The 22,558-nt window shown below is 41.6% G+C and overlaps 2 protein-coding genes across 4 annotated transcripts in view; one reads left to right on the top strand and one right to left on the bottom strand.

Moving 5' to 3' along the window:
• The window catches only part of LOC117461733 (SLAM family member 7-like), a 69,205-nt gene that overhangs the window by 10,630 nt on the left and 36,017 nt on the right, over positions 1-22,558 (bottom strand). The window lies entirely within an intron of this gene.
• Positions 7,679-22,558, top strand: part of LOC117461734 (SLAM family member 7-like) — a 45,374-nt gene continuing 30,494 nt past the window's right edge. Inside the window, exons 1-6 of one of the 3 annotated variants that reach the window (XM_034103622.2) lie at positions 7,679-8,328; positions 8,586-8,791; positions 14,097-14,411; positions 14,495-14,776; positions 15,559-15,663; positions 16,019-16,062. In XM_034103622.2, coding sequence (XP_033959513.1) covers positions 8,731-8,791; positions 14,097-14,411; positions 14,495-14,776; positions 15,559-15,663; positions 16,019-16,062 — 807 coding nt within the window. In that variant the 5' untranslated portion in view covers positions 7,679-8,328; positions 8,586-8,730. Of the gene's footprint in view, positions 8,792-14,096; positions 14,412-14,494; positions 14,777-15,558; positions 15,664-16,018; positions 16,063-22,558 lie in introns of all 3 variants that reach the window. The other 2 variants (XM_034103625.2, XM_034103626.2) reach the window with 2 other exon arrangements.

Genomic DNA, 22,558 nt, shown 5'->3' with positions numbered 1-22,558 from the left:
AATGTTCTAGAACTAGGCTTGTTTGAGATGAGCGAGACTGACGCAGACCTGCGCAATTACGATCGCCGTCTTGCTAGTGCGTTGCATGATGTAGTCATTTCGTCCGACTTGCTCTGGAGGCTCGCCTACGTGAGACGTTGAAATCTGGCAGGACAAAGACGCCCGCAGACTTGAGAGCGAGGCGAGGCGCGGCGCAGTTTCTCTCCAGGCTGCGGAACCAAAATGCTTGATGGGAAACGACTCGCTGGTATATCGAGCTGAGCGCTCATTGGTGGTGTTTACCACGTGCTGGTGATGAAACTCTCCAATAGAGAACCGCAGTGACGCGTCCTAAAACCCGGACGTAAGTTAGCATTTTTACCACGTCCGGTTCCTTCGATAAAAAGCAATGCAATTTCTCCATAGGATTTTGGAAAATAGCTCCAAATAAGATCTGTGTTTGACACAAATTGAAGAGACAGATCACGTTTTGTTCTACGACATCAAATCCATCAGCAGTGACCCCGCTGGTGATTTTTGAAGAGTTTACGTGTCTGAAAAACGATGGTTGTTAACAAGTGGCTGAATAGGACTACAGAAGTTGTCAAGGATGTTGTACGTCATTACAAACACTAACACTCTAAGTTTGTTTGCCCTGTTCTGCTTGAAAGCAAGTACCTGCCTCCTGCAAACTGTTCAAACAAACGCTTCAACTCGTACCATTTACAATCTGTATGTTTGAATATGGATCTTGAGTCGGCGTGACGTTGAAGCAGCGACCCTGCTGTAGTTCCTTTATAGCATAATGTTAGCATTTTGCTTCTTGCGACTAGATTTATGCTTCGAAAATTATAAAAGTAGGGTAGACATGTGGATATTATCCGGCTGAACAAAACGTGATCCGTCTCTTAAATGTGTCTCAACCACAGACCTTATTTCAAGCTATTTTCCAAAATCCTATGGAGAAATTGCATTGCGTTTTTGACGAAGGAACCGGAAGGAGTTTACAGCCGGGTTTTAGGACGCGTCACTGCGGTTCTCTATAGGCTCGGCAAACGTTTGTTGTTGTTTTGTGTCAGTTTTACTTCGCCACTTCCATTCACATTTTTCATCATTGTTCCACAATGTTTATCATCATGAAATTAATATCTATATATTTTATACTATACTTGCACTGCTTACCGTTTTCATACTTTATCTATCTTAGCATATTCATACACACTGTTCACACTGTTCATACTGCTCACAGTCTAGTGCAGTGGTTCCCAAACGGTGTGCCGCGAGGCAAGTCCGGGTGTGCCGTGGGATTTTGTGACAACCATACGTTATTATTGCAATATACAACTACATAAAAATAATTATTTTTTTATTTACTATATCAGTACTTTGTAGGTTTATATGTACGTAATCTGCGCGACTACATCTCCACCTGCAGTGCTGCATAAACATGGCTGAGTCAGCGATAACTCTCGAGGGGTGGAGGACGTATGCCCATTATTTTGAGTTCGTCCGAAGAATAGACAGGAATGTGACGGTGAGGTGCAAACTGTGTCCAGGCCAGAAGCTGTTATCCACTGCTGTGACACCACGTCAAACCTCAACAAGCACCTGCAAATAACACATGCTAAGGTGGAGCTACCGCACACGCTATGTGTTTGTTTATATCACAGTCTGTTCTTCTTCTCTGTCTTCCGGTTGTTGCCTGTTTTGAATGACGAATACACACTACCGCCGCCTGCTGGTAAGGAGAGTTATTGCCACTCACGCATGCGCAGTTCGTACGTGCTCGGCTTAATTCTTTGCGGTGTCTGGTTCCAGTGCAACACATGGCCAACACGCAGGAGAACACGCCGACGCAACAGAGTGAGCAGAGATAGACTGCGCAAAATATACAGATAGCAGGAGACAGAGAACAGCCATGGTCAGATAGGAAAACATTCAGGATGGAAACTGAACTAAAGAGAACATTTGAAACGTTAGCAGTCTGCGTGATCTGCCTGCAGGGAGGGGCGGGCCGGCCCTGCGAGTAAAGTAACGAGTTACTTTATGTAGAGAGTAACGAAGTAGTGTAATACTTAAGTAATATGTAATATATTACTTTTTTTAGTAACGACTCTGCTGAAATGTTACATTTATAATTTGTAGTTCAGGACCATGGACAATGCAGCTTCCTTGCATTGACAGTTATCTGTGCTGAATTTCCTTTGTCTCATTTTTAATGTTGTGACCTGTCTGGTTTAAATGAGTGTGTTGCTGCTTTGATGAAGCCTAATTTGATAACGTTTCAAATTCATTTCTGAAATATTTCGTTACTAAATATTTCATGAGTAATATAGTTGTCTTTGTTACATTTTATTTGGCATTTGTAAATAATTATGCACATTTACAGATATTTTACATATGAGTGATAACACGTGTTATCAGGGCTATTTTGCACAATAGGTGTGCCTTGAGATTTTGACTTGTCCTTTGGTGTGCCTTGGGCACAAAACGTTTGGGAACCACTGGTCGAGTGTATTAATACCCCTCACTGTTTATTCATCATTCAATTCATTCTATATTTTATTCTGTAGATTGTACATTATCTTTCACTTTGTGCACTCCTGGTTAGAAGGTAAACTGCATTTCGTTGTCTCAGTACCTGTAATCTCTGCAATAACAATAAAGTTGAATCTAATCTTGAGCAGGAACAAATGTATACTTAGTACATATCTGACGTTAACACATTTGTGCATTCTTTAGAAGAGAGAAACTTGCTCTGTCATAGGCCTACTGGGTCAGGCTACAAAGAAGTGGAGAGGAAAATATCACAAACAGAATACTACAGGATTGCTGGGAATATACAAAGGGGCGTGGGTTTGGCTGGACAAGTATGGAGAGAACGAGGGCATATGGAGTGGAGACCATCACGTTTGTCCAAAGCAAGCCCATTTACAGTAGCAGTGTTCCCCCATGGCTTTCCCCAGAAGCTGACATAGATATGAGTATCGTAGAAAGGAAAAAAGAGTGGCAAATATATGAAGTGGGAATTAAAACGAGTATACCCGAACCAAAATTATTACAATTACCTCAAAATGTATATAGATGGATTTAAGAAGCAAAGTACTCAGTACTCAGTAGATGCGCCATGAGGTGCCGCTTTGCCCGCCTCGCCCCCGGAGTAGCAGTCTTCGTCGCCCAAACACCGCCACCCCTCGGCGGCCCGCAAGTGCCAGAGGACCTCGGCAAAACAGAGCCTAACAGAGCCTAACCCAACTCGCCTGGGTAAGGCGCTCATTTTGCAGCTCATGGTTTAAAAACAGAGATTGTCTGGAATTTCCTGTAAAAAAGATGCTATCTTCTGACTAGACATTTCGGTTCAAATCATGTTTCAAATACATCTAACTCTAATCGCAATTCAGCTTAAACAGATGAAATGTTATGTGAAAAAAAAAGAAATGAATGTATTTTATGTGGATAAATAGTTATGCTATAAATTGTTATGCTATAATATATATATAATATATAGATGAACTCAGACGATTGCTAAAAAACATCAGGTAGGATTTTCTGTGAAATGGCAAGATGGGTGGGAAGAGGGGGGGACGGGGTGGCATGGGAAAGGGATTCCCTATACAGTATACATATATATATATATATATTTTTTTTTTTTGTATTGTCTATATCATTTGTATCTGTATAAGTCCCTTGTGTGAGGGCAAAAAAAAAAAAAACCAACAATAAAAAGTTGGTCCCAAAAGAAAAATACATCTAACTCAGATGCCTTCACCACAATGCTGGTAGTCATCCGAGTAACTCACTAACAATGACATACTATATGACAGTAAAACAAGAATAGAGTTTAAAAGGGGAATGATTTGTAAAATATCCATAAAGAAAAAGAACATCTGCTTACAGTTCTGTTTCATATGGGTGTTGAGAGATGTATCCATAGATCTCTTACTTTTGCTCTCAAAGTGCACCAGATTGATGCTTTTAACTTCAATATTTAAAAATAATCTTGTGTTAGATTCACTTCCCACTTCTAAAAATAGCACTTTACCCCTGCACCCCCTCTAATCTCAGATGCACCCTGAGTCATTTTGTTTAAGTACAGAGAGCCTTTCTAAAATATACAGTCAAGAGACAAACCCATCAGCATTATAGGATATAGGCCTACTATATGACTTTAAGCCAAATTCTTGTTTTTGGGCTGTATAAATAAATTGACTCTTCCTGTTTCAATGTTTATTCAGCTTCCGTCCTCCTCCTCCTCTCTCTCCAAACAAAGCCCAAAGACAGGTTATTGTAGATTGCAAATGTTACTCTTAGCATTGTAAGCTTGCCTTTCCGTAGCCCTTTTTAACACTTTTTCGTAGCCCTTTTTAATTCTCAGAGGTGAGTGTGGAGAATGTGTTATGTTATGTTATGTTGTTATGTTGTATGTGACTGAAAATGATTTTATTCTGATGGGAATGTGTGCCATTAATGAGGGTGAATATTATGACTATGTTGGAAATTGAATGTACAGTATATGTTAAATTGTATTGAATTAACATCGAGCCCTGGAATGTAAATAGTGTTTAAGAGAGAGAGAAAGAGATACACCTCTCTAAAAAAAAGTGCTTTAATAAAGGTGATTATGTGTTTTAAAGGCAAAGTCGAATCATGTCATGGAAAGCAAATATGGAAACAGGCGGATTTCAAAGACATGAGCAATGAAGCTTTGCTGAGAGGAAGCTGGGAGAGATTGTGGCTGACAAAACGCTGTGTCACTTCCTCATACAGCCCATTTGCAGAATGAAGTTGTTTGTTACAGTCCTCTTTGTCGTTTATTTGCTTTATTTAAGTGAATCAAAAGGTAAGAACATCGACTTGTTTCGTTCTCACAGTCAAAGTTGTTGTAGCACTACGTAAGATTAGAAAGGTAATGCTTTTTTTTAAACCTATATTTTAATTAGATAGTATTTACAAATGTATACAATCATTAGTTGTCTATTTATTGTCATTTAGTAAAATTAGTAAAATACCAATTAAATGTAAATTGTATTGAGATATGTTGATATAATGGGCATTCTACCGAATTAGTACAAGAAAACTATTTAACAAAACAATTAAGTATTCAGACATAGATATTTACTAAGAATATGTTATGGTCTATTTAAACACAAGGCATTACATTAGATAGTGATAAGCTTAATATATACAAAAACATCATGTATAGGTTACTTTCTATTGGGAAGTAGCTGTCCCCATCCCTGACATCTCAATGTCAATGTCTGTAATTAAAACTTCTTTTTTTTTGTTCAATGGTGTATTTAGAAGATCTTTATGATTACATTCAGAAGTTGGAATATTTAGATTTATTGTGGGTTTCATTTTTTTTTTTATAAAAAAATATATACTTTTAAAGTCTGAAAATCAGTGTGTTACTTTAAAGGTCTCTTATTATACTATTTGTAGGCATATATTATAGGTCTTAGATATATAAAAAACATGTCTATTAAGTGTTTTGCTCAAAATACCAAACAGATCACCCATTCTAGCCTCATTCCCCTCTATTTCAGCCTGTTACTAAAGTGCTGATTCTGGGTCAGTAGCTTCAAACATTCACACTGCAACATGTTATGAGTTAAGATTAAGCAATAAGGTTGAGGGAATATGAATAAACCTTGAAACAAAATACTGCAGTCACTCCTGAAACAGTGCAGTCACTACCGAAACACTGGATGTTTTGTACAAAATAAAGTATATTGAGTTATCAACTAAAATGATATGATACTGATTAGTTTAATGTATGTTCAATTTCAACAATTATCAACTCTGGAATCACTATGATCAGTATTATGCATTTTACAAAGAAAGTTTGCATTGTGATTTTTATGAATTGTATAAATTGAAATTTTATTAAAAATCCACTTTTATTAATTTAATTTCATCAAGAAATATTTGTTAAAATACTATTTTGAGAAGGGAAGGTAAAAAAATCTTAACAGGTTAATATAACACTTTTTTACTACAGTGTATTTACTATGTTTCGGTAGTGACCATTTTTGGTAGAGGAAGAACCTTCCAATACAGTCTGAAAATACGATATAAAAATGTACGGTTCGTTTACTAGATATGCATAATTTAGATATGGTACAAAAATGTATATGAACAACGTTTTGGGGAAAAAACATTTCAAAACGTTTCCAACCTGACTTTGGTCCAATTCGGTGGAATGGCCCATATTCAGTTATGTCGGTTGAAACCACACACAGGCAAAAAGGTCCTGGTGAAGTAAAAATAAATGTATCTTCAGTGTCAGTGAATGTAAAATACAGTTTTATGATAGAAATGTGTAATCCCCAGCACATAGAAACTGCTGGATTAAAACGTCCATATGTTTGGCAATTTGCACAATTAGAATAAATTGCGTGAATTAAAATAAACGTACTGTAAACAATAGCTAAAAAAACTCTTGACCGATTTGGAAAATCTTGGAGTGGTTTGGCAGTTATTGAGGACGCTGAATCCATTTCTGACAGTTTCAGGATCAAAAGTGGCAGTTTCAACCAGCAAGTGGAAATATATGTACTCTTGGTGGGCTGATTTTGACTACCATGTGTTGCGATCATTGGATATACTGTAGAGAGCACAATTCTCATTCTCGCCATCATTGGTGCATTACTTTGGTATCTTCGAACGAGAAGAACAAGTAAGTCTAAGTGTGCATTTCATCAAAAACATTTATTTTTGTTTTACTGTTTGTGGGAATTAAGTGTTTTACATTACATTGCATTTACAGTAGCTGACGCTTTTATCCAAAGCGACTTACAATAAGTACATTCGACCAGGAAGATACAACCTTGAAGAAAACAGAATCATAAAGTACATCAGGTTTCATAGAGCCAAACATTTCAAGTGCTGCTCAACTGGCTTTAGATAAGCCATTCCTTTATTAGTATATAATGGCGCGTTTCCACTGCAGGCCTCGGTCGGCCTCGCTGTTTTTCATACGAGACCGAATGGAAATAATTTGTCATATGAAAAAGAAACATAGATACTTAAAGCAAGATGTTGGTTCAACTGATAAACGCCTCTATAAGCAGCTTCAAGGGTCAAAGCCAATCCAAGATTTTTTCAAATATATGTTCAAACCTTCGATTTTTCGAGGTATTTTATAATCACATATAGGCTAGTAAGAATAGAGAAATATTCAGTTTTGAACCAATCACAATGTAATATGTGATATTTACTGTATGATGTGTCTTCTGTTTTACAGGGATCAGTGCTGGGACTCCTGTGTTTGTGCTGAAGGGAGAGGATGTGCTTCTGAATGTCATGGCAGCTGATGTTCTTCAGGATGTTTTTAGTTTTTCATGGACATTCAATGAAAAAAATAAAGTATTAATAGTTAACTCTGGCAACAATCTACATGTATGTATAAAGAAATGAATGTATTTTATGTGGATAAATAGTTATGCTATAAATTGTTATGCTATAATATATATATAATATATAGATGAACTCAGACGATTGCTAAAAAACATCAGGTAGGATTTTCTGTGAAATGGCAAGATGGGTGGGAAGAGGGGGGGCCGGGTTTGGCATGGGAAAGGGATTCCCTATACAGTATATATATATATATATATTTTTTTTTTGTATTGTCTATATCATTTGTATCTGTATAAGTCCCTTGTGTGAGGGCAAAAAAAAAAAAAACAACAATAAAAAGTTGGTCCCAAAAGAAAAATACATCTAACTCAGATGCCTTCACCACAATGCTGGTAGTCATCCGAGTAACTCACTAACAATGACATACTATATGACAGTAAAACAAGAATAGAGTTTAAAAGGGGAATGATTTGTAAAATATCCATAAAGAAAAAGAACATCTGCTTACAGTTCTGTTTCATATGGGTGTTGAGAGATGTATCCATAGATCTCTTACTTTTGCTCTCAAAGTGCACCAGATTGATGCTTTTAACTTCAATATTTAAAAATAATCTTGTGTTAGATTCACTTCCCACTTCTAAAAATAGCACTTTACCCCTGCACCCCCTCTAATCTCAGATGCACCCTGAGTCATTTTGTTTAAGTACAGAGAGCCTTTCTAAAATATACAGTCAAGAGACAAACCCATCAGCATTATAGGATATAGGCCTACTATATGACTTTAAGCCAAATTCTTGTTTTTGGGCTGTATAAATAAATTGACTCTTCCTGTTTCAATGTTTATTCAGCTTCCGTCCTCCTCCTCCTCTCTCTCCAAACAAAGCCCAAAGACAGGTTATTGTAGATTGCAAATGTTACTCTTAGCATTGTAAGCTTGCCTTTCCGTAGCCCTTTTTAACACTTTTTCGTAGCCCTTTTTAATTCTCAGAGGTGAGTGTGGAGAATGTGTTATGTTATGTTATGTTGTTATGTTGTATGTGACTGAAAATGATTTTATTCTGATGGGAATGTGTGCCATTAATGAGGGTGAATATTATGACTATGTTGGAAATTGAATGTACAGTATATGTTAAATTGTATTGAATTAACATCGAGCCCTGGAATGTAAATAGTGTTTAAGAGAGAGAGAAAGAGATACACCTCTCTAAAAAAAAGTGCTTTAATAAAGGTGATTATGTGTTTTAAAGGCAAAGTCGAATCATGTCATGGAAAGCAAATATGGAAACAGGCGGATTTCAAAGACATGAGCAATGAAGCTTTGCTGAGAGGAAGCTGGGAGAGATTGTGGCTGACAAAACGCTGTGTCACTTCCTCATACAGCCCATTTGCAGAATGAAGTTGTTTGTTACAGTCCTCTTTGTCGTTTATTTGCTTTATTTAAGTGAATCAAAAGGTAAGAACATCGACTTGTTTCGTTCTCACAGTCAAAGTTGTTGTAGCACTACGTAAGATTAGAAAGGTAATGCTTTTTTTTAAACCTATATTTTAATTAGATAGTATTTACAAATGTATACAATCATTAGTTGTCTATTTATTGTCATTTAGTAAAATTAGTAAAATACCAATTAAATGTAAATTGTATTGAGATATGTTGATATAATGGGCATTCTACCGAATTAGTACAAGAAAACTATTTAACAAAACAATTAAGTATTCAGACATAGATATTTACTAAGAATATGTTATGGTCTATTTAAACACAAGGCATTACATTAGATAGTGATAAGCTTAATATATACAAAAACATCATGTATAGGTTACTTTCTATTGGGAAGTAGCTGTCCCCATCCCTGACATCTCAATGTCAATGTCTGTAATTAAAACTTCTTTTTTTTTGTTCAATGGTGTATTTAGAAGATCTTTATGATTACATTCAGAAGTTGGAATATTTAAATTTATTGTGGGTTTCATTTTTTTTTTTTTATAAAAAAAACTATACTTTTAAAGTCTGAAAATCAGTGTGTTACTTTAAAGGTCTCTTATTATACTATTTGTAGGCATATATTATAGGTCTTAGATATATAAAAAACATGTCTATTAAGTGTTTTGCTCAAAATACCAAACAGATCACCCATTCTAGCCTCATTCCCCTCTATTTCAGCCTGTTACTAAAGTGCTGATTCTGGGTCAGTAGCTTCAAACATTCACACTGCAACATGTTATGAGTTAAGATTAAGCAATAAGGTTGAGGGAATATGAATAAACCTTGAAACAAAATACTGCAGTCACTCCTGAAACAGTGCAGTCACTACCGAAACACTGGATGTTTTGTACAAAATAAAGTATATTGAGTTATCAACTAAAATGATATGATACTGATTAGTTTAATGTATGTTCAATTTCAACAATTATCAACTCTGGAATCACTATGATCAGTATTATGCATTTTACAAAGAAAGTTTGCATTGTGATTTTTATGAATTGTATAAATTGAAATTTTATTAAAAATCCACTTTTATTAATTTAATTTCATCAAGAAATATTTGTTAAAATACTATTTTGAGAAGGGAAGGTAAAAAAATCTTAACAGGTTAATATAACACTTTTTTACTACAGTGTATTTACTATGTTTCGGTAGTGACCATTTTTGGTAGAGGAAGAACCTTCCAATACAGTCTGAAAATACGATATAAAAATGTACGGTTCGTTTACTAGATATGCATAATTTAGATATGGTACAAAAATGTATATGAACAACGTTTTGGGGAAAAAACATTTCAAAACGTTTCCAACCTGACTTTGGTCCAATTCGGTGGAATGGCCCATATTCAGTTATGTCGGTTGAAACCACACACAGGCAAAAAGGTCCTGGTGAAGTAAAAATAAATGTATCTTCAGTGTCAGTGAATGTAAAATACAGTTTTATGATAGAAATGTGTAATCCCCAGCACATAGAAACTGCTGGATTAAAACGTCCATATGTTTGGCAATTTGCACAATTAGAATAAATTGCGTGAATTAAAATAAACGTACTGTAAACAATAGCTAAAAAAACTCTTGACCGATTTGGAAAATCTTGGAGTGGTTTGGCAGTTATTGAGGACGCTGAATCCATTTCTGACAGTTTCAGGATCAAAAGTGGCAGTTTCAACCAGCAAGTGGAAATATATGTACTCTTGGTGGGCTGATTTTGACTACCATGTGTTGCGATCATTGGATATACTGTAGAGAGCACAATTCTCATTCTCGCCATCATTGGTGCATTACTTTGGTATCTTCGAACGAGAAGAACAAGTAAGTCTAAGTGTGCATTTCATCAAAAACATTTATTTTTGTTTTACTGTTTGTGGGAATTAAGTGTTTTACATTACATTGCATTTACAGTAGCTGACGCTTTTATCCAAAGCGACTTACAATAAGTACATTCGACCAGGAAGATACAACCTTGAAGAAAACAGAATCATAAAGTACATCAGGTTTCATAGAGCCAAACATTTCAAGTGCTGCTCAACTGGCTTTAGATAAGCCATTCCTTTATTAGTATATAATGGCGCGTTTCCACTGCAGGCCTCGGTCGGCCTCGCTCGGTTTGGTTAGGCCTTATTAGGCCCGGCTCACTTTAATACTGTGCTTCCATTACAGTTTAGGAACTGAGGCAGTTACTATAGTAACGCAGTGTAGGCGGAGCCATGACGTCATCTCCAATGAGAGCCCCAGAAAAACAACACAGCCGTTAGCTCTTAGCACTCAGAGCTCACAGCTCCTCATATCTGTTCAGAAACTAGACAAAAGTTAAACAAGTACAAACCACAGACTGCCTGTGTCATGGCGAATACAGTCGCTGGTTTATTTATGTCTGTATAGGCCGTTGTTGTGAGTGTGGACGGTCGGAGCATATATAACGTTAGCTTAGCCAAGCTCCACTTAGAAAACACGCATTTTAAAAGGGTTTTTCGCCTGCCGTCTGTCTGCAGACTTGTCAAAGCATTAATTCATGGTTTTTACTAACCGGTATCAGTATGTTGTTACTTCGGCATCATTTAGAAACGTGTATTACAATTAAATCACGGTCAAATATGTTCATCTTGTTGTAGTTGTAGCCCCCTTGCCAGCGATTCTCTCTCTAGTTTAGCATACTCAGCCCGACTCAGCCTGGTTGTTCCTGGCCCTAGAACCACGATTTAGTCGGGCCAGAAAAAAGGTGAAAAAGTAGCCCCGGGCCAAAACTAGACCAAGTGGAAACGCAACCAAAAACGGGCCCCGCACGGCTCGGCACGCTTAAAGCGAGCTACCCGCTGCAGTGGAAACGCGCCATTCGTGCTCTGTTAGCAATTCTTTGTTAATAATTCTATCACTCGAAGTGGAGTCGAAAGAGATGAGTTTTCAGTCTGCACCGGAAGATGTGCAAGTTATCTGCCGTCCTGATGTCAATGGGGAGCTCATTCCACCATTTAGGAGCCAGGATAGCAAACCCACGTGTTTTTGCTGATGGGAACTTGGGTCCCCCTCGCAGTGCGGGTGCAGCGAGTCGTTTGGCTGATGCAGAGCGTAGAGCACGCGCTGGGGTGTACGGTTTAACCATGTCCTGGATGTAGGAAGGGCCAGATCCATTCGCAGCATCGTACGCAAGTACCAGTGTCTTGAAGTGGATTCTAGCAGTTACCGGAAGCCAGTGGAGGGAGCGGAGGAGCGGAGTGTTGTGGGAAAATTTAGGAAGGTTGAAAACCAGACGAGCCGCTACATTCTGGATGAGCTGCAGAGGTCGGATGGCACATGCAGGTAGACCAGCCAGGAGGGAGTTGCAGTAGTCTAGGCGTGAGATGACGAGAGCCTGGACCAGAACCTGCGTCGCTTTCTGGGTCAGCTGGAGACGCATCCTCCTGATGTTGTAAAGAGAATGGAGAGAGGCGATGGAGACAGTGAGAAAGCAAAGGCGGTTAAAAGAGATGTTAGTTCAGATATCTTCCCAGTGTGGAGGTTGATGTCTCCGAGAAGTACAGTGGGAGGGCCAGTTTCAGGGATGTGTGAGAGGAGATTATATAATTCCTCTTGGTGGACGGTAGAGAACAACAATGGTTCATTGTATAGGATGGGTTACTGTAACGGCATGGAATTCAAAGGTGGAAGGAGCGAAGTTAGGTAGCTTGAAGAGGGACAAGCTCCATTTGGGAGAGAGCAGGAGACCAGTGCCACCTCCTCTGCCAGTGGGTCTGGGTGTATGGGAGAAGGAATATGCTGTGGAGAGAGCTGCTGGGGTGGATGTGTTGGATGGAGTAATCCAGGTCTCAGTGAGAGCAAGGAAATCCAGAGACTGCAGGGAGGCGTAGCCAGAGATGAAGTCAGCCTTAGGAACAGCTGACTGGCAGTTCCACAGGCCGCCTGAAACTAGATGTTGGATCTCAGTGGAGCACGTGGGATAGACGAGAGCAGGCCGGTTATATCGATTAGAAAATACACGAGGCCAGTGATAATTGCGAAAAGACACATGAACAGGAATGGAGAAAAGACACATGATTATAGGATGAGGGGCTAGAAAACAAAAGAAAATAAAGAAAATAAAACACCAGCGATACTTAGCTCAATCAAAGTAGGATTTGCCTCCTCTTTGCCTCCCTCGTGACTCCCGCAGGACTCCAATGTCTTTGTCAGTCTTCGTCTGTCTGACGCTGAAGCTGACGCTCCAGGAAAGAGCTGCCTGTTTTAGTCAAGTTCATCATATGCTACCTACACGTCCCCATTGTCTATTGAGCAATCACATAAAACATATCTGAAACCTCTCATACAGCAACAAACTCTATATAATAATCTACATATAGAGGCTTTAAAGTGTTCAGCTGTTTGAAAAAGATACTTTAGACACAACCTAAATCGGGAGTCAATTCAGATGCAGCTCAAGTAATGTAAATATTGTGAAGATAAGCAAAGGTGAAGCTCTCTAAATGAAATGTAAATTAATGCAAATCCACATATATCTGTTTTTGACTGAAAAAGGGTGAGAGCACAAGAGGGAAGTTATTATTTTTACTGAGGACTGTCCAATCCAAATGAGTCCCCTAAATCTTCGAAATCAACCTAAAATGAATCAAAATCAACTCACAGAGTACAAATATTGGCAAATTACCCCCAAACAATTCCAAAAGTGTCCAAATCGGCCAAGCCAATTTTGTAACTATTGTCCACATAGGCTATAATGGTAATTAATGCTAATAATAATTATGCTGATTGTGCAAATTGACCAACCTATGCAAGTTATGATCTGGCAGTTTCTATGTGCTGTGTACCTGAACTATACATTTCTAACATAACACTTCGGTGTTCTCAACATTTAAGGGTTCACAATAGGACTCTGGCAACCCAGGAAGTGGTTTGAGGCAGATTATAACCAAGTGTAGAAAGGTAGTAAATGCTTCGCCTCTGTTAAATCTTGGAAACAATATGTGTAAAGAGGGGGAAAAAATAAGCAAGGTGTAAGAAAGTCCGCTGTTTTTCATACGAGACCGAATGGAAATAATTTGTCATATGAAAAAGAAACATAGATACTTAAAGCAAGATGTTGGTTCAACTGATAAACGCCTCTATAAGCAGCTTCAAGGGTCAAAGCCAATCCAAGATTTTTTCAAATATATGTTCAAACCTTCGATTTTTCGAGGTATTTTATAATCACATATAGGCTAGTAAGAATAGAGAAATATTCAGTTTTGAACCAATCACAATGTAATATGTGATATTTACTGTATGATGTGTCTTCTGTTTTACAGGGATCAGTGCTGGGACTCCTGTGTTTGTGCTGAAGGGAGAGGATGTGCTTCTGAATGTCATGGCAGCTGATGTTCTTCAGGATGTTTTTAGTTTTTCATGGACATTCAATGAAAAAAATAAAGTATTAATAGTTAACTCTGGCAACAATCTACATGTATTTCCTGATTATGCTGAAAGGGTTGAGTTTCCTGTTAATAATTTCTCTGTGAAATTGAAGAATCTCCAAGAGGCAGACAGTGGAGTTTATACTGCTGTAGTGACAAAGCCTTCAGGAGAGGAAACAGAAGCAGCTAAATACAAGATTAAAGTTCAAGGTAGGTTTGTTAACCTCTGAAACACTGATAGAGTTTCTGTGGTCTTGTTTCTGAAACTCTTCCCCTGCTCCTTCCCTCCTCAGACCGAGTGTCTCCAGTAAACCTCACAGTGAGCTCTGTCTCTGAAAGCTCTTCCTCCTGTAGCTTCACTGCGACCTGCAGCTCACAGGACTCTCACACCAACAGCACTTTCTCATGTGACACCAGAACCTGCAGTCAGGAGGGAGGAGAGCGGGCAGAGGGGATCCCTGATACTTTTCTCCAGGTCCACCAATCAAGTGGCTCGATCATCTGTAACCATAGCAACCATGTCAGCTGGACCAAAGACTCCAAAATAATCAATGATGTCTGCCACCAGCATGATGGTAAGAGAAACTACTTCCAGATAATAATACACAGTTTGGAGTCAGAACATTAGAGCATAAAATGTTTTTTTTAATGAAAAACTTGTATGTGTCTCTAAATAAGATACATTTTATTCCACAGTGTAACAAATACTGTACATTGGGTTTGTTACAAATATTGTAAAACCCATGTATTACTCAGTTTTTCAGGCTCTAAAAACATTTAAAAGAAGAGTTTCTTTTTACCTCATTGAACCAATTACAAAAAAACATCTGCGGTGCAAATATTGCTAACTATATTTGTCCTCGTCTCAACATGACCTCATTTAGTGTCCGCTGCTGTGAGCAGTGTTTTTCAGACAGGACGACAGAACTAGAAGAGTGCATAAAAATAAATTAAACGCTTGTTTTTCTTAATGGTTTCAGTTAAACCTGTATAAAAATATAAAAGGATGAGCCTTATCTTTCAACTACAATGAAGTGTTTTGTAGTTTATGAAACTAAACTGGGAATTATTCGGTGAAATTGGGGAAGTTTCTGCTCCAGTAATTTGACTATCAGAACCAGCTATCATTATCTCCCAGCGTTGCTTTGATCAAACAAGAGCCAGGCGGTGCTTAACTGTGCTTACTCAGTGACCTTTGGAAGTTTCACATTGAACTGAATAACAGATCAGGTCTGCTACTAAGACATGTGTGTGTAATTAAATCTAACAGTCTGGCTGGATGTGATGCAGTCGCACACTTGACTAAGTTTATGAATTTAACCAAGCATTATAATGTGGCTTATGTTTTTATTTACAGATCCTCTCCCACCAAACCCTGTTCCCATCATTTTGGGATTCTTCACAATTCTCGCTCTCGCCATCACTGGTGCAGTACTTTGGTATCTTCGAACAAGAAGAACAAGTACGTCTAAGTGTGCATTTTATGAAAAACATTTATTTTTGTTTTACTGTTTGTGGGAATTAAGTGTTTTATTAAAGTCCATCATATGCCACCTCTTCATTGTCTATTGAGCCATCACATAACACATATCTGAAACCTCTCATACAGCAACATGCTCTTTATAATAATCTACATATAGAGCCTTTAAAGTGTTCAGCTGTTTGAAAAAGACAATTTAGACACAACCAATATCTAGAGTCAAGTCAGATGCAGCTCAAGTAATGTGAATGTTATGAAGGTAATAAGCATTAAAGGTGAAGCTCTCAAGAGGAAATGTAAATTAATGCAAATCCACTTTTTTTTCACTGACCTGCAGGCAAAAGAGTGATTATCGAGAATACAGTTTATGATACTGCTCAGGTAAGAGACAAGGTCTTTTTTTACTTTTTAGTGAAATGTAAAAAAATGTCCGGTGCCTTGCTCAAGGGCACCACGGCAGGGCAGGAGGTGATCTGGGACCTCTCCAAATAGCTGTCCACACTCCATATTTTAGGTCTGATCGGGGACTTGAACCAGCGACCCTACAGCTCCCAGTCCAAGCCCCTACTGACTGAGCCTGCCGTACAGACTTGGACTGAATATCAGGAACAAGCTAAATCCATAACTGGAGCCTCAGACAGTTATATTACCTACTATGCACACTAATCACTATGCACACAGTATATCTGCAGAGCCGATATGTAATGGTTATTTACTGTTTATCATCCATGACTCCTTTCTACGCCACCTTCTGTCTGCAGTTCCAGGTCCTGCTGCTCACATTTCTGGTTGAGCTGCTTGCTCTTTTAAAGCTTTGGGTCCGACCAACCTGATGCACCGCCATGCTTCTCTCTAAACCTGCTGCTGAGGTCTCTGTCCGGCAATATCTGTATTAAAACTGCACTGTGTTTCTTAGTGATGTGTATTTGTTGTTTGCTTGTGTGTGTTTTTTTCTTCTTTCTTTTTTAAAATATAGTTTTCCCATAAGTTGATGCACTGATGGAACATTGCTCCTTTTTCTAAAACTCAAAAGGTGTCATGTTCTTAAAACTCTTAATGACATGCTGGTGTCGTAAACATAATGCAGACACAGTGCATATCACATACATGATCACAGCTTTGCTTCCTATTTTTGTCACACAGCCGTTAACCAAAGCTCTGTGACTTCCTACTGAGCCGAGTGGTTTGTACTTTTGCATTTTTTTTTACACACCACACACTGAGAGCAGAAGCCTCTCACGGGAAAGCTGCACTTGAGAGACATTTGATTGCAAACTGTGTGATAGTTGTGTGAAAAGTTAAACGCAGTAACGTACAGATAACTGTTTTAAGAGAAACAGAAATCTTAATTTTTGGTCTCAGAACAAATTAAGAAAAGAAGAGACCTGTAATTCCCCATGGCTTTCTCTAAATACAAAGTACTGTATGTGTTAGCAGTGCACATGCTTTTTGTGTGTGCTTATTTGGCCTTACTCTGCTTTTGATTAATAACACCTAGAAATGTCATGCCTTTTAGATGAAAATACAAATGATACTATAGGATACTTACGTAACCCCAGTTCTCAGAGTAACATAAAGTGAGATGTCTCACTATGGGATGCGCCTCATCGCGGAGCAAACAGAAACATCAATCTCATTACGCCAATCCTGATTGGCTGGTGATCTGGTGATCTTGACGTCAACGTCAGGGAATCACCCTCTATAAGTAGCTTGCGCCACGACGCATGCGTCATTCAAAATAAGCACCTCTTCTCGCTTCACCATAGCAAGGAGGGCCGTCTGGTGAGACATCTCACTTCATGTTACTCTGAGGCCTGGGGTTACGTAAGTAACCTATAGTTCTCATTCATAACACTCCGTTCGATGTCTCACTATGGGATATTGTAGCTCCCGTATTGCCAGACGAGCTTATCTCGAAAATCACCAAACCAACCAGAACTCAACAGGTAGAGCTCTGACTCAACCAGGTGCCCAGCACTGCTTGAGTCCCACTGGGAGTAGAACGTCCAGACTGTTAAGAGGCGGACAAAAGTGAGCGAGCTGGTCCTCGCCGCTGCACCAATGTCTTGGATGGGAGACATCCTGGACAGAGCCCAGGATGCAGCCAGACCCTGAGTCGAAAGAGCTCGCGGACCCGAGGGTGCCTGCAAACTCTGACTCGTATGGGCCCCAAAGCAATTGCTTCCACAAACCAGTGGGAGAGCCGTTGCTTAGTAACAGGTGTTAGGAGATTTAAATGTTAATTAGGCCGCATTTCCAAATCTCCTCGCATCCCTACACAAGCCATTATCTTACAGGAAGGGAATCCAGATCATACAAGTAACCGTTTAACAATAATCCATTTTAATGGTAATATACAATGCAATACAATCAAATACATTACCATACACAACCATATCGTATCATGTGTACTGTCAGGAGTTTGGCCTACTCCTGGCTCCTGCCCACAGGCCCCCGGACCTCCAGTCCCAGCGACGCGTGAAGAGAGAGGCCGAACACAGCGGGGTTTCTGTCTATATCCCTCGCTGACCCAAGGAGGAGTTATCTGCGCCTCCCTTCCAGACCAGTGATTGGCTGCCCAAATTATCATCAACACCCCACATCAGGGATGACTGTATGTTAACTCCTGACCTTCCCCCTCTTCCTGTGTCCTCTAAAAACCACATGTTAGCAGGCCCAAAACCAGCCCAGTTTTCTACACAAATCATTTTCAAGCTTCTTCACAGTTTGCATGAATACATACAAATATTTCCTTACACAGGCTTGCCCTTATAAGGGTTAGCCCAGGACACAAGGGGTTTGGTCATTATGACGAAGCACCCTTGATCTGTCCCTGTACGTGCGCAAAGCACGGGCTGGAAACGGCAAATCCGGCCGCTGTTCCCCGGAGGAATACAGTGGCGGGGAGGATGCCTCAATGTCAAATATGGTACCTGAACCAACCGCCTTAAAATAAAGGCAGGGTTGGGCTTCAACCACACTCTGTTTGCCCTGGGGCGAACCGAGTGCAAGACTGTACAGATAGCGCATGAGTGCCACTGGCTCGCTTGGCAGCTGCCAGGGTCAGCTTCATGTCACACTGTATTCAGATTGTACCACTCACGGGCCAAGCCCATAGAGCCAAGCGCTCTGGGTGTGGGTGAAAGATCTCCCCCCCCCCCCGCTTGGGACAGTATGTCCCTGCGTAGTGGGAGCTGCCATGGCTGCCCGCACAGCAGCTGATATATCTCCGCTAGCCAGTACATAGCTGGCCAGTGTGGAGCTATCAGAATAAGTGTGTGGCGTTGCTCTCTCACTCTGGCCAGAGTTGGAGGTATCAGAGCCAGAGGTGGGAACGCGTACAGAAGGCCCAGGGGCCAATTGTGCGCAAGTGCATCCACGCCTAACGGTGCATTTAGATCACGCATCGAAAAGAACAGCTGACACTGAGCGTTGTCTTTTGATGCGAACAGATCCACCGCGGCTCTGCCATAACGCACCCACAGCTGGCTCACAATCCTTGGATGTAGAGTCCAGTCTGCATAAAGTGGTGCACTCTGGACAGCAGATCCGCCCGAGGTTCATCACTCCCGGTACGTGAGTCGCTCTCAGAGAGAGGAGACGTCTACCTCGACTTCTTCCAGGCGAAAGTCGAGGACATCCATCGGCAGCTCCTGGTGACTGGCCCTTCCCCTCTACCTGCACCTCAGGCACCTGGTAACGCACCTCAAGCGCCGCGCCTCTCCCACCCCAACCTCTCCTCCTTCTCCCCTGTGGATGCTCTCCAAGTGGCCAAACTGGTCAGCTCGGCCAAGACCTCCACCTGCTCCCTGGACCCCATGCCCACAGCCCTGGTCAAGGACTGCCTACCCACCCTCTGTCCCTACATGGTGGTCATCATCAACGCTTCTCTGGCTTCTGGTATAGTCCCCACCAGCTTCAAAATGGCCTCAGTCACTCCCATACTTAAAAAACCTGGCCTCGACCCCGACGTCCTCCAGAACCACCGGCCGATCTCCAACCTTCTCTTCGTCAGCAAAACTCTGGAAAGAGTGGTCGCCGTACAACTCCATCTGTACATGTCCAACTCCATCTGTACATGTCCAACCATGAGCTCTATGAGCCCTTCCAATCCGGCTTCAGACAGCAACACAGCACTGAGACCGCCCTCATCAAGATCACCAACGACCTCCTCATTGCGGCTGACTCTGGCCGCCTCAGCATCCTCATCCTCCTGGACCTCTCTGCAGCGTTTGACACCATCTCTCACAACATCCTCCTCACCCGCCTCTCAGACCTCCTGGGTGTCACTGGCACAGCGCTGTCCTGGTTGACATCCTACCTCCACAACAGGAAACAGTTTGTCTCCATCAGTGGCTCAAACTCACCCCCGGCCCCAGTCCACCACGGTGTACCCCAGGGCTCTGTACTTGGCCCCCTCCTGTTCACCATTTACATGCTCCCCCTCGGCCAGATCATCCGACATCATGGACTCAACTTCCACTGCTACGCTGATGATACCCAACTGTATCTCAGCACCACTCCATCCTCCCAGCTCCCCCCTCAGTCTCTCATCAACTGTCTGCATGACATCAAGACATGGATGTCATCAAACTATCTGAAGCTGAACAGCGGTAAAACAGAGCTCATGGTTGTGGCACCCAAGGCACTGCTCCAGAAGGTTGGTGACTTCGTCCTTGAGGTCGACGGCTGCTCCATCTCCCCATTTCCTGAAGCCCGCAACCTGGGTGTCATCCTTGACTCCACCCTTTCCTTCCATTCCCACGTCAAGTCTGTGACCAAATCGGCTTTCTACCACCTGCGGAACATTTCCAGACTCCGACCGTCACTCTCGGAGTCGGTTGCCGAGACCCTGGTGCATGCATTTGTCACCACCCGCTTGGACTACTGCAATGGTGTCCTGTTCGGGGTTCCCAACAAAACCCTGGACAGGCTCCAGTATGTCCAAAACTGTGCAGCTCGGGTCCTCACGCACACAAAGCCCTGGCAGCACATCACTCCCACCCTCATCCACCTCCACTGGTTGCCGGTCAAGTTCCGCATAACTTACAAAGTCCTCCTCCTGACCTACAAGTCCCTCCATGCCCTTGCCCCCCAGTACCTATCGGATATCCTTCACCCGCATGCCCCACCCCGGAACCTGCGGTCTTCAGACTCTGGCCTGCTCACCACCCCCCGCACCAAACTGAGAACCTTCGAGGACTGAGCCTTCAGTGTGGCTGCCCCCACCCTCTGGAACGCTCTCCCTGCGGAGATTCGCAACATCCCCACACTGGACGCCTTCAAAAGGGCCCTCAAGTCCCATCTGTTCATCAAGGCTTTCGGCCCTTAAATCTATCTGTTGTTTTGTCTGTCTGACCTTTGTTTTGTTTTGTTTGTGCTTGCCCTATTCCTGTAAAGCGACCTTGGGTCCCTTGAAAGGCACTATAGAAATCCCAGTTATTATTATTATTATTATTATTACCACTCCATAGGATAAGTTTGCGCGCCAGTGTGTGTAACTGGAGAGAACGCAAACCCCTTGGCGGTTAATATACGATATTGTGGTCGTATTGTCTCTCCTCACGAGGACGTGATGTCCCCTGAGGAAAGGCAGAAAGCGTTTTAGGGTGAGAAAACACCGCTAAAAGCTCCAGGTAATTTATGTGCGCCCGCTGGAGGTCTCTGCTCCAGAGACCCCTCACCGGGCGACCTTCATAAATACCTCCCCAACCTGTCAGACATGCGTCCGTGGTGACCACTTTCCGTGAAAGGACAGCACCCATAGGCACACCTCGTACTAGAAAAGTCGGGTGCAGCCAGTGGCGCAGTGCCATTACGCATTTCACAGTAACTATCACTCTCTAGTTTTAGGGCGGCCACCCAGCGCTGAAACTCCCTCATGTGTAAGCGTCCCAGTCGTACGACCAGGATGGCTGACGCCATGAGCCACAGCAATCGCAGGCATGATCTGAAGAGAACATGTTAGCGCAGCTGGAAAAGAGCGAGACAAGCTCTGAAAGCTTTCACTCTTTCCGCTGACAGGCGAGCTGAAAAGGGCACCGAGTTCAGGCGTAAACCCAGGAAGAGTACAGTCTGTGCTGGGAACAACATGCTCTTCTCTGTGTTTATTATGAACCCCAGGTTGAGCAGGTGCTTTACGAGGACATTTGTCTGCGTAACAGCCTCCTGCTCCGCAGCCAGTCGTCCAGGTAGGTCGCCAGGCGAATACCCTGTTGTCTTAACGGGGCTATCGCGGCTTCCGTACACCGTACAAACACCCTTGGACTGAGAGACAGACCGAAGGGGAGTACTCTGTATTCATAACAGATCCCCTGAAATGCGAATCTCAGATATTTCCTGTGTGGGTAATATACTGGGATGTGGAAATACGCATCTTTCAGGTCGACTGATGTAAACCAGTCGTTTTGTCGCACGAGCCGCAGCAGAGATGTGTGAGTGAGCATTCTGAACTTATATCTTTTTTAGATATTTGTTCAGAGCCCTTAAATCAAGTATTGGCCGAATTCCGTTCCCTCCCCGTTTGGGAACGAGGAAGTACTTGGAATAGAAGCCGCCCTGACTCTGCTCGGCGGGTACAATAGATATAGCCCTCTTTTCTAGGAGTGAGAGAATCTCTTTCTCCAGAATATGGGCTGACTCTCCTCGGGCCTGCGAGTGCAGAATGCCCGAGAAGCGAGGGGGGGTGACGGTGACTTGGAGTCTGTAGCCCCGTGTTACTGTCTTGAGAAACCCAAGCAGATGTCGTGAGCATCTCCCGCTGTATGCTCCTTAGAGCCAGCTGAGATGTCACGTCTCTTCCCCTCTGAGTCTCTATGTGTTGTGTTATGGGGCCCTCTAGTGTCTGAGCACTGTGGTGCCCCATTTCGACAATCCC

The sequence above is a fragment of the Pseudochaenichthys georgianus genome, chromosome 17 (genome assembly GCF_902827115.2).
Source record: "Pseudochaenichthys georgianus chromosome 17, fPseGeo1.2, whole genome shotgun sequence".
Classification (NCBI taxonomy): domain Eukaryota; kingdom Metazoa; phylum Chordata; class Actinopteri; order Perciformes; family Channichthyidae; genus Pseudochaenichthys; species Pseudochaenichthys georgianus.
Note: the sequence above shows the minus strand (reverse complement) of the source record. Positions and strands in the feature narration are given on the sequence as shown.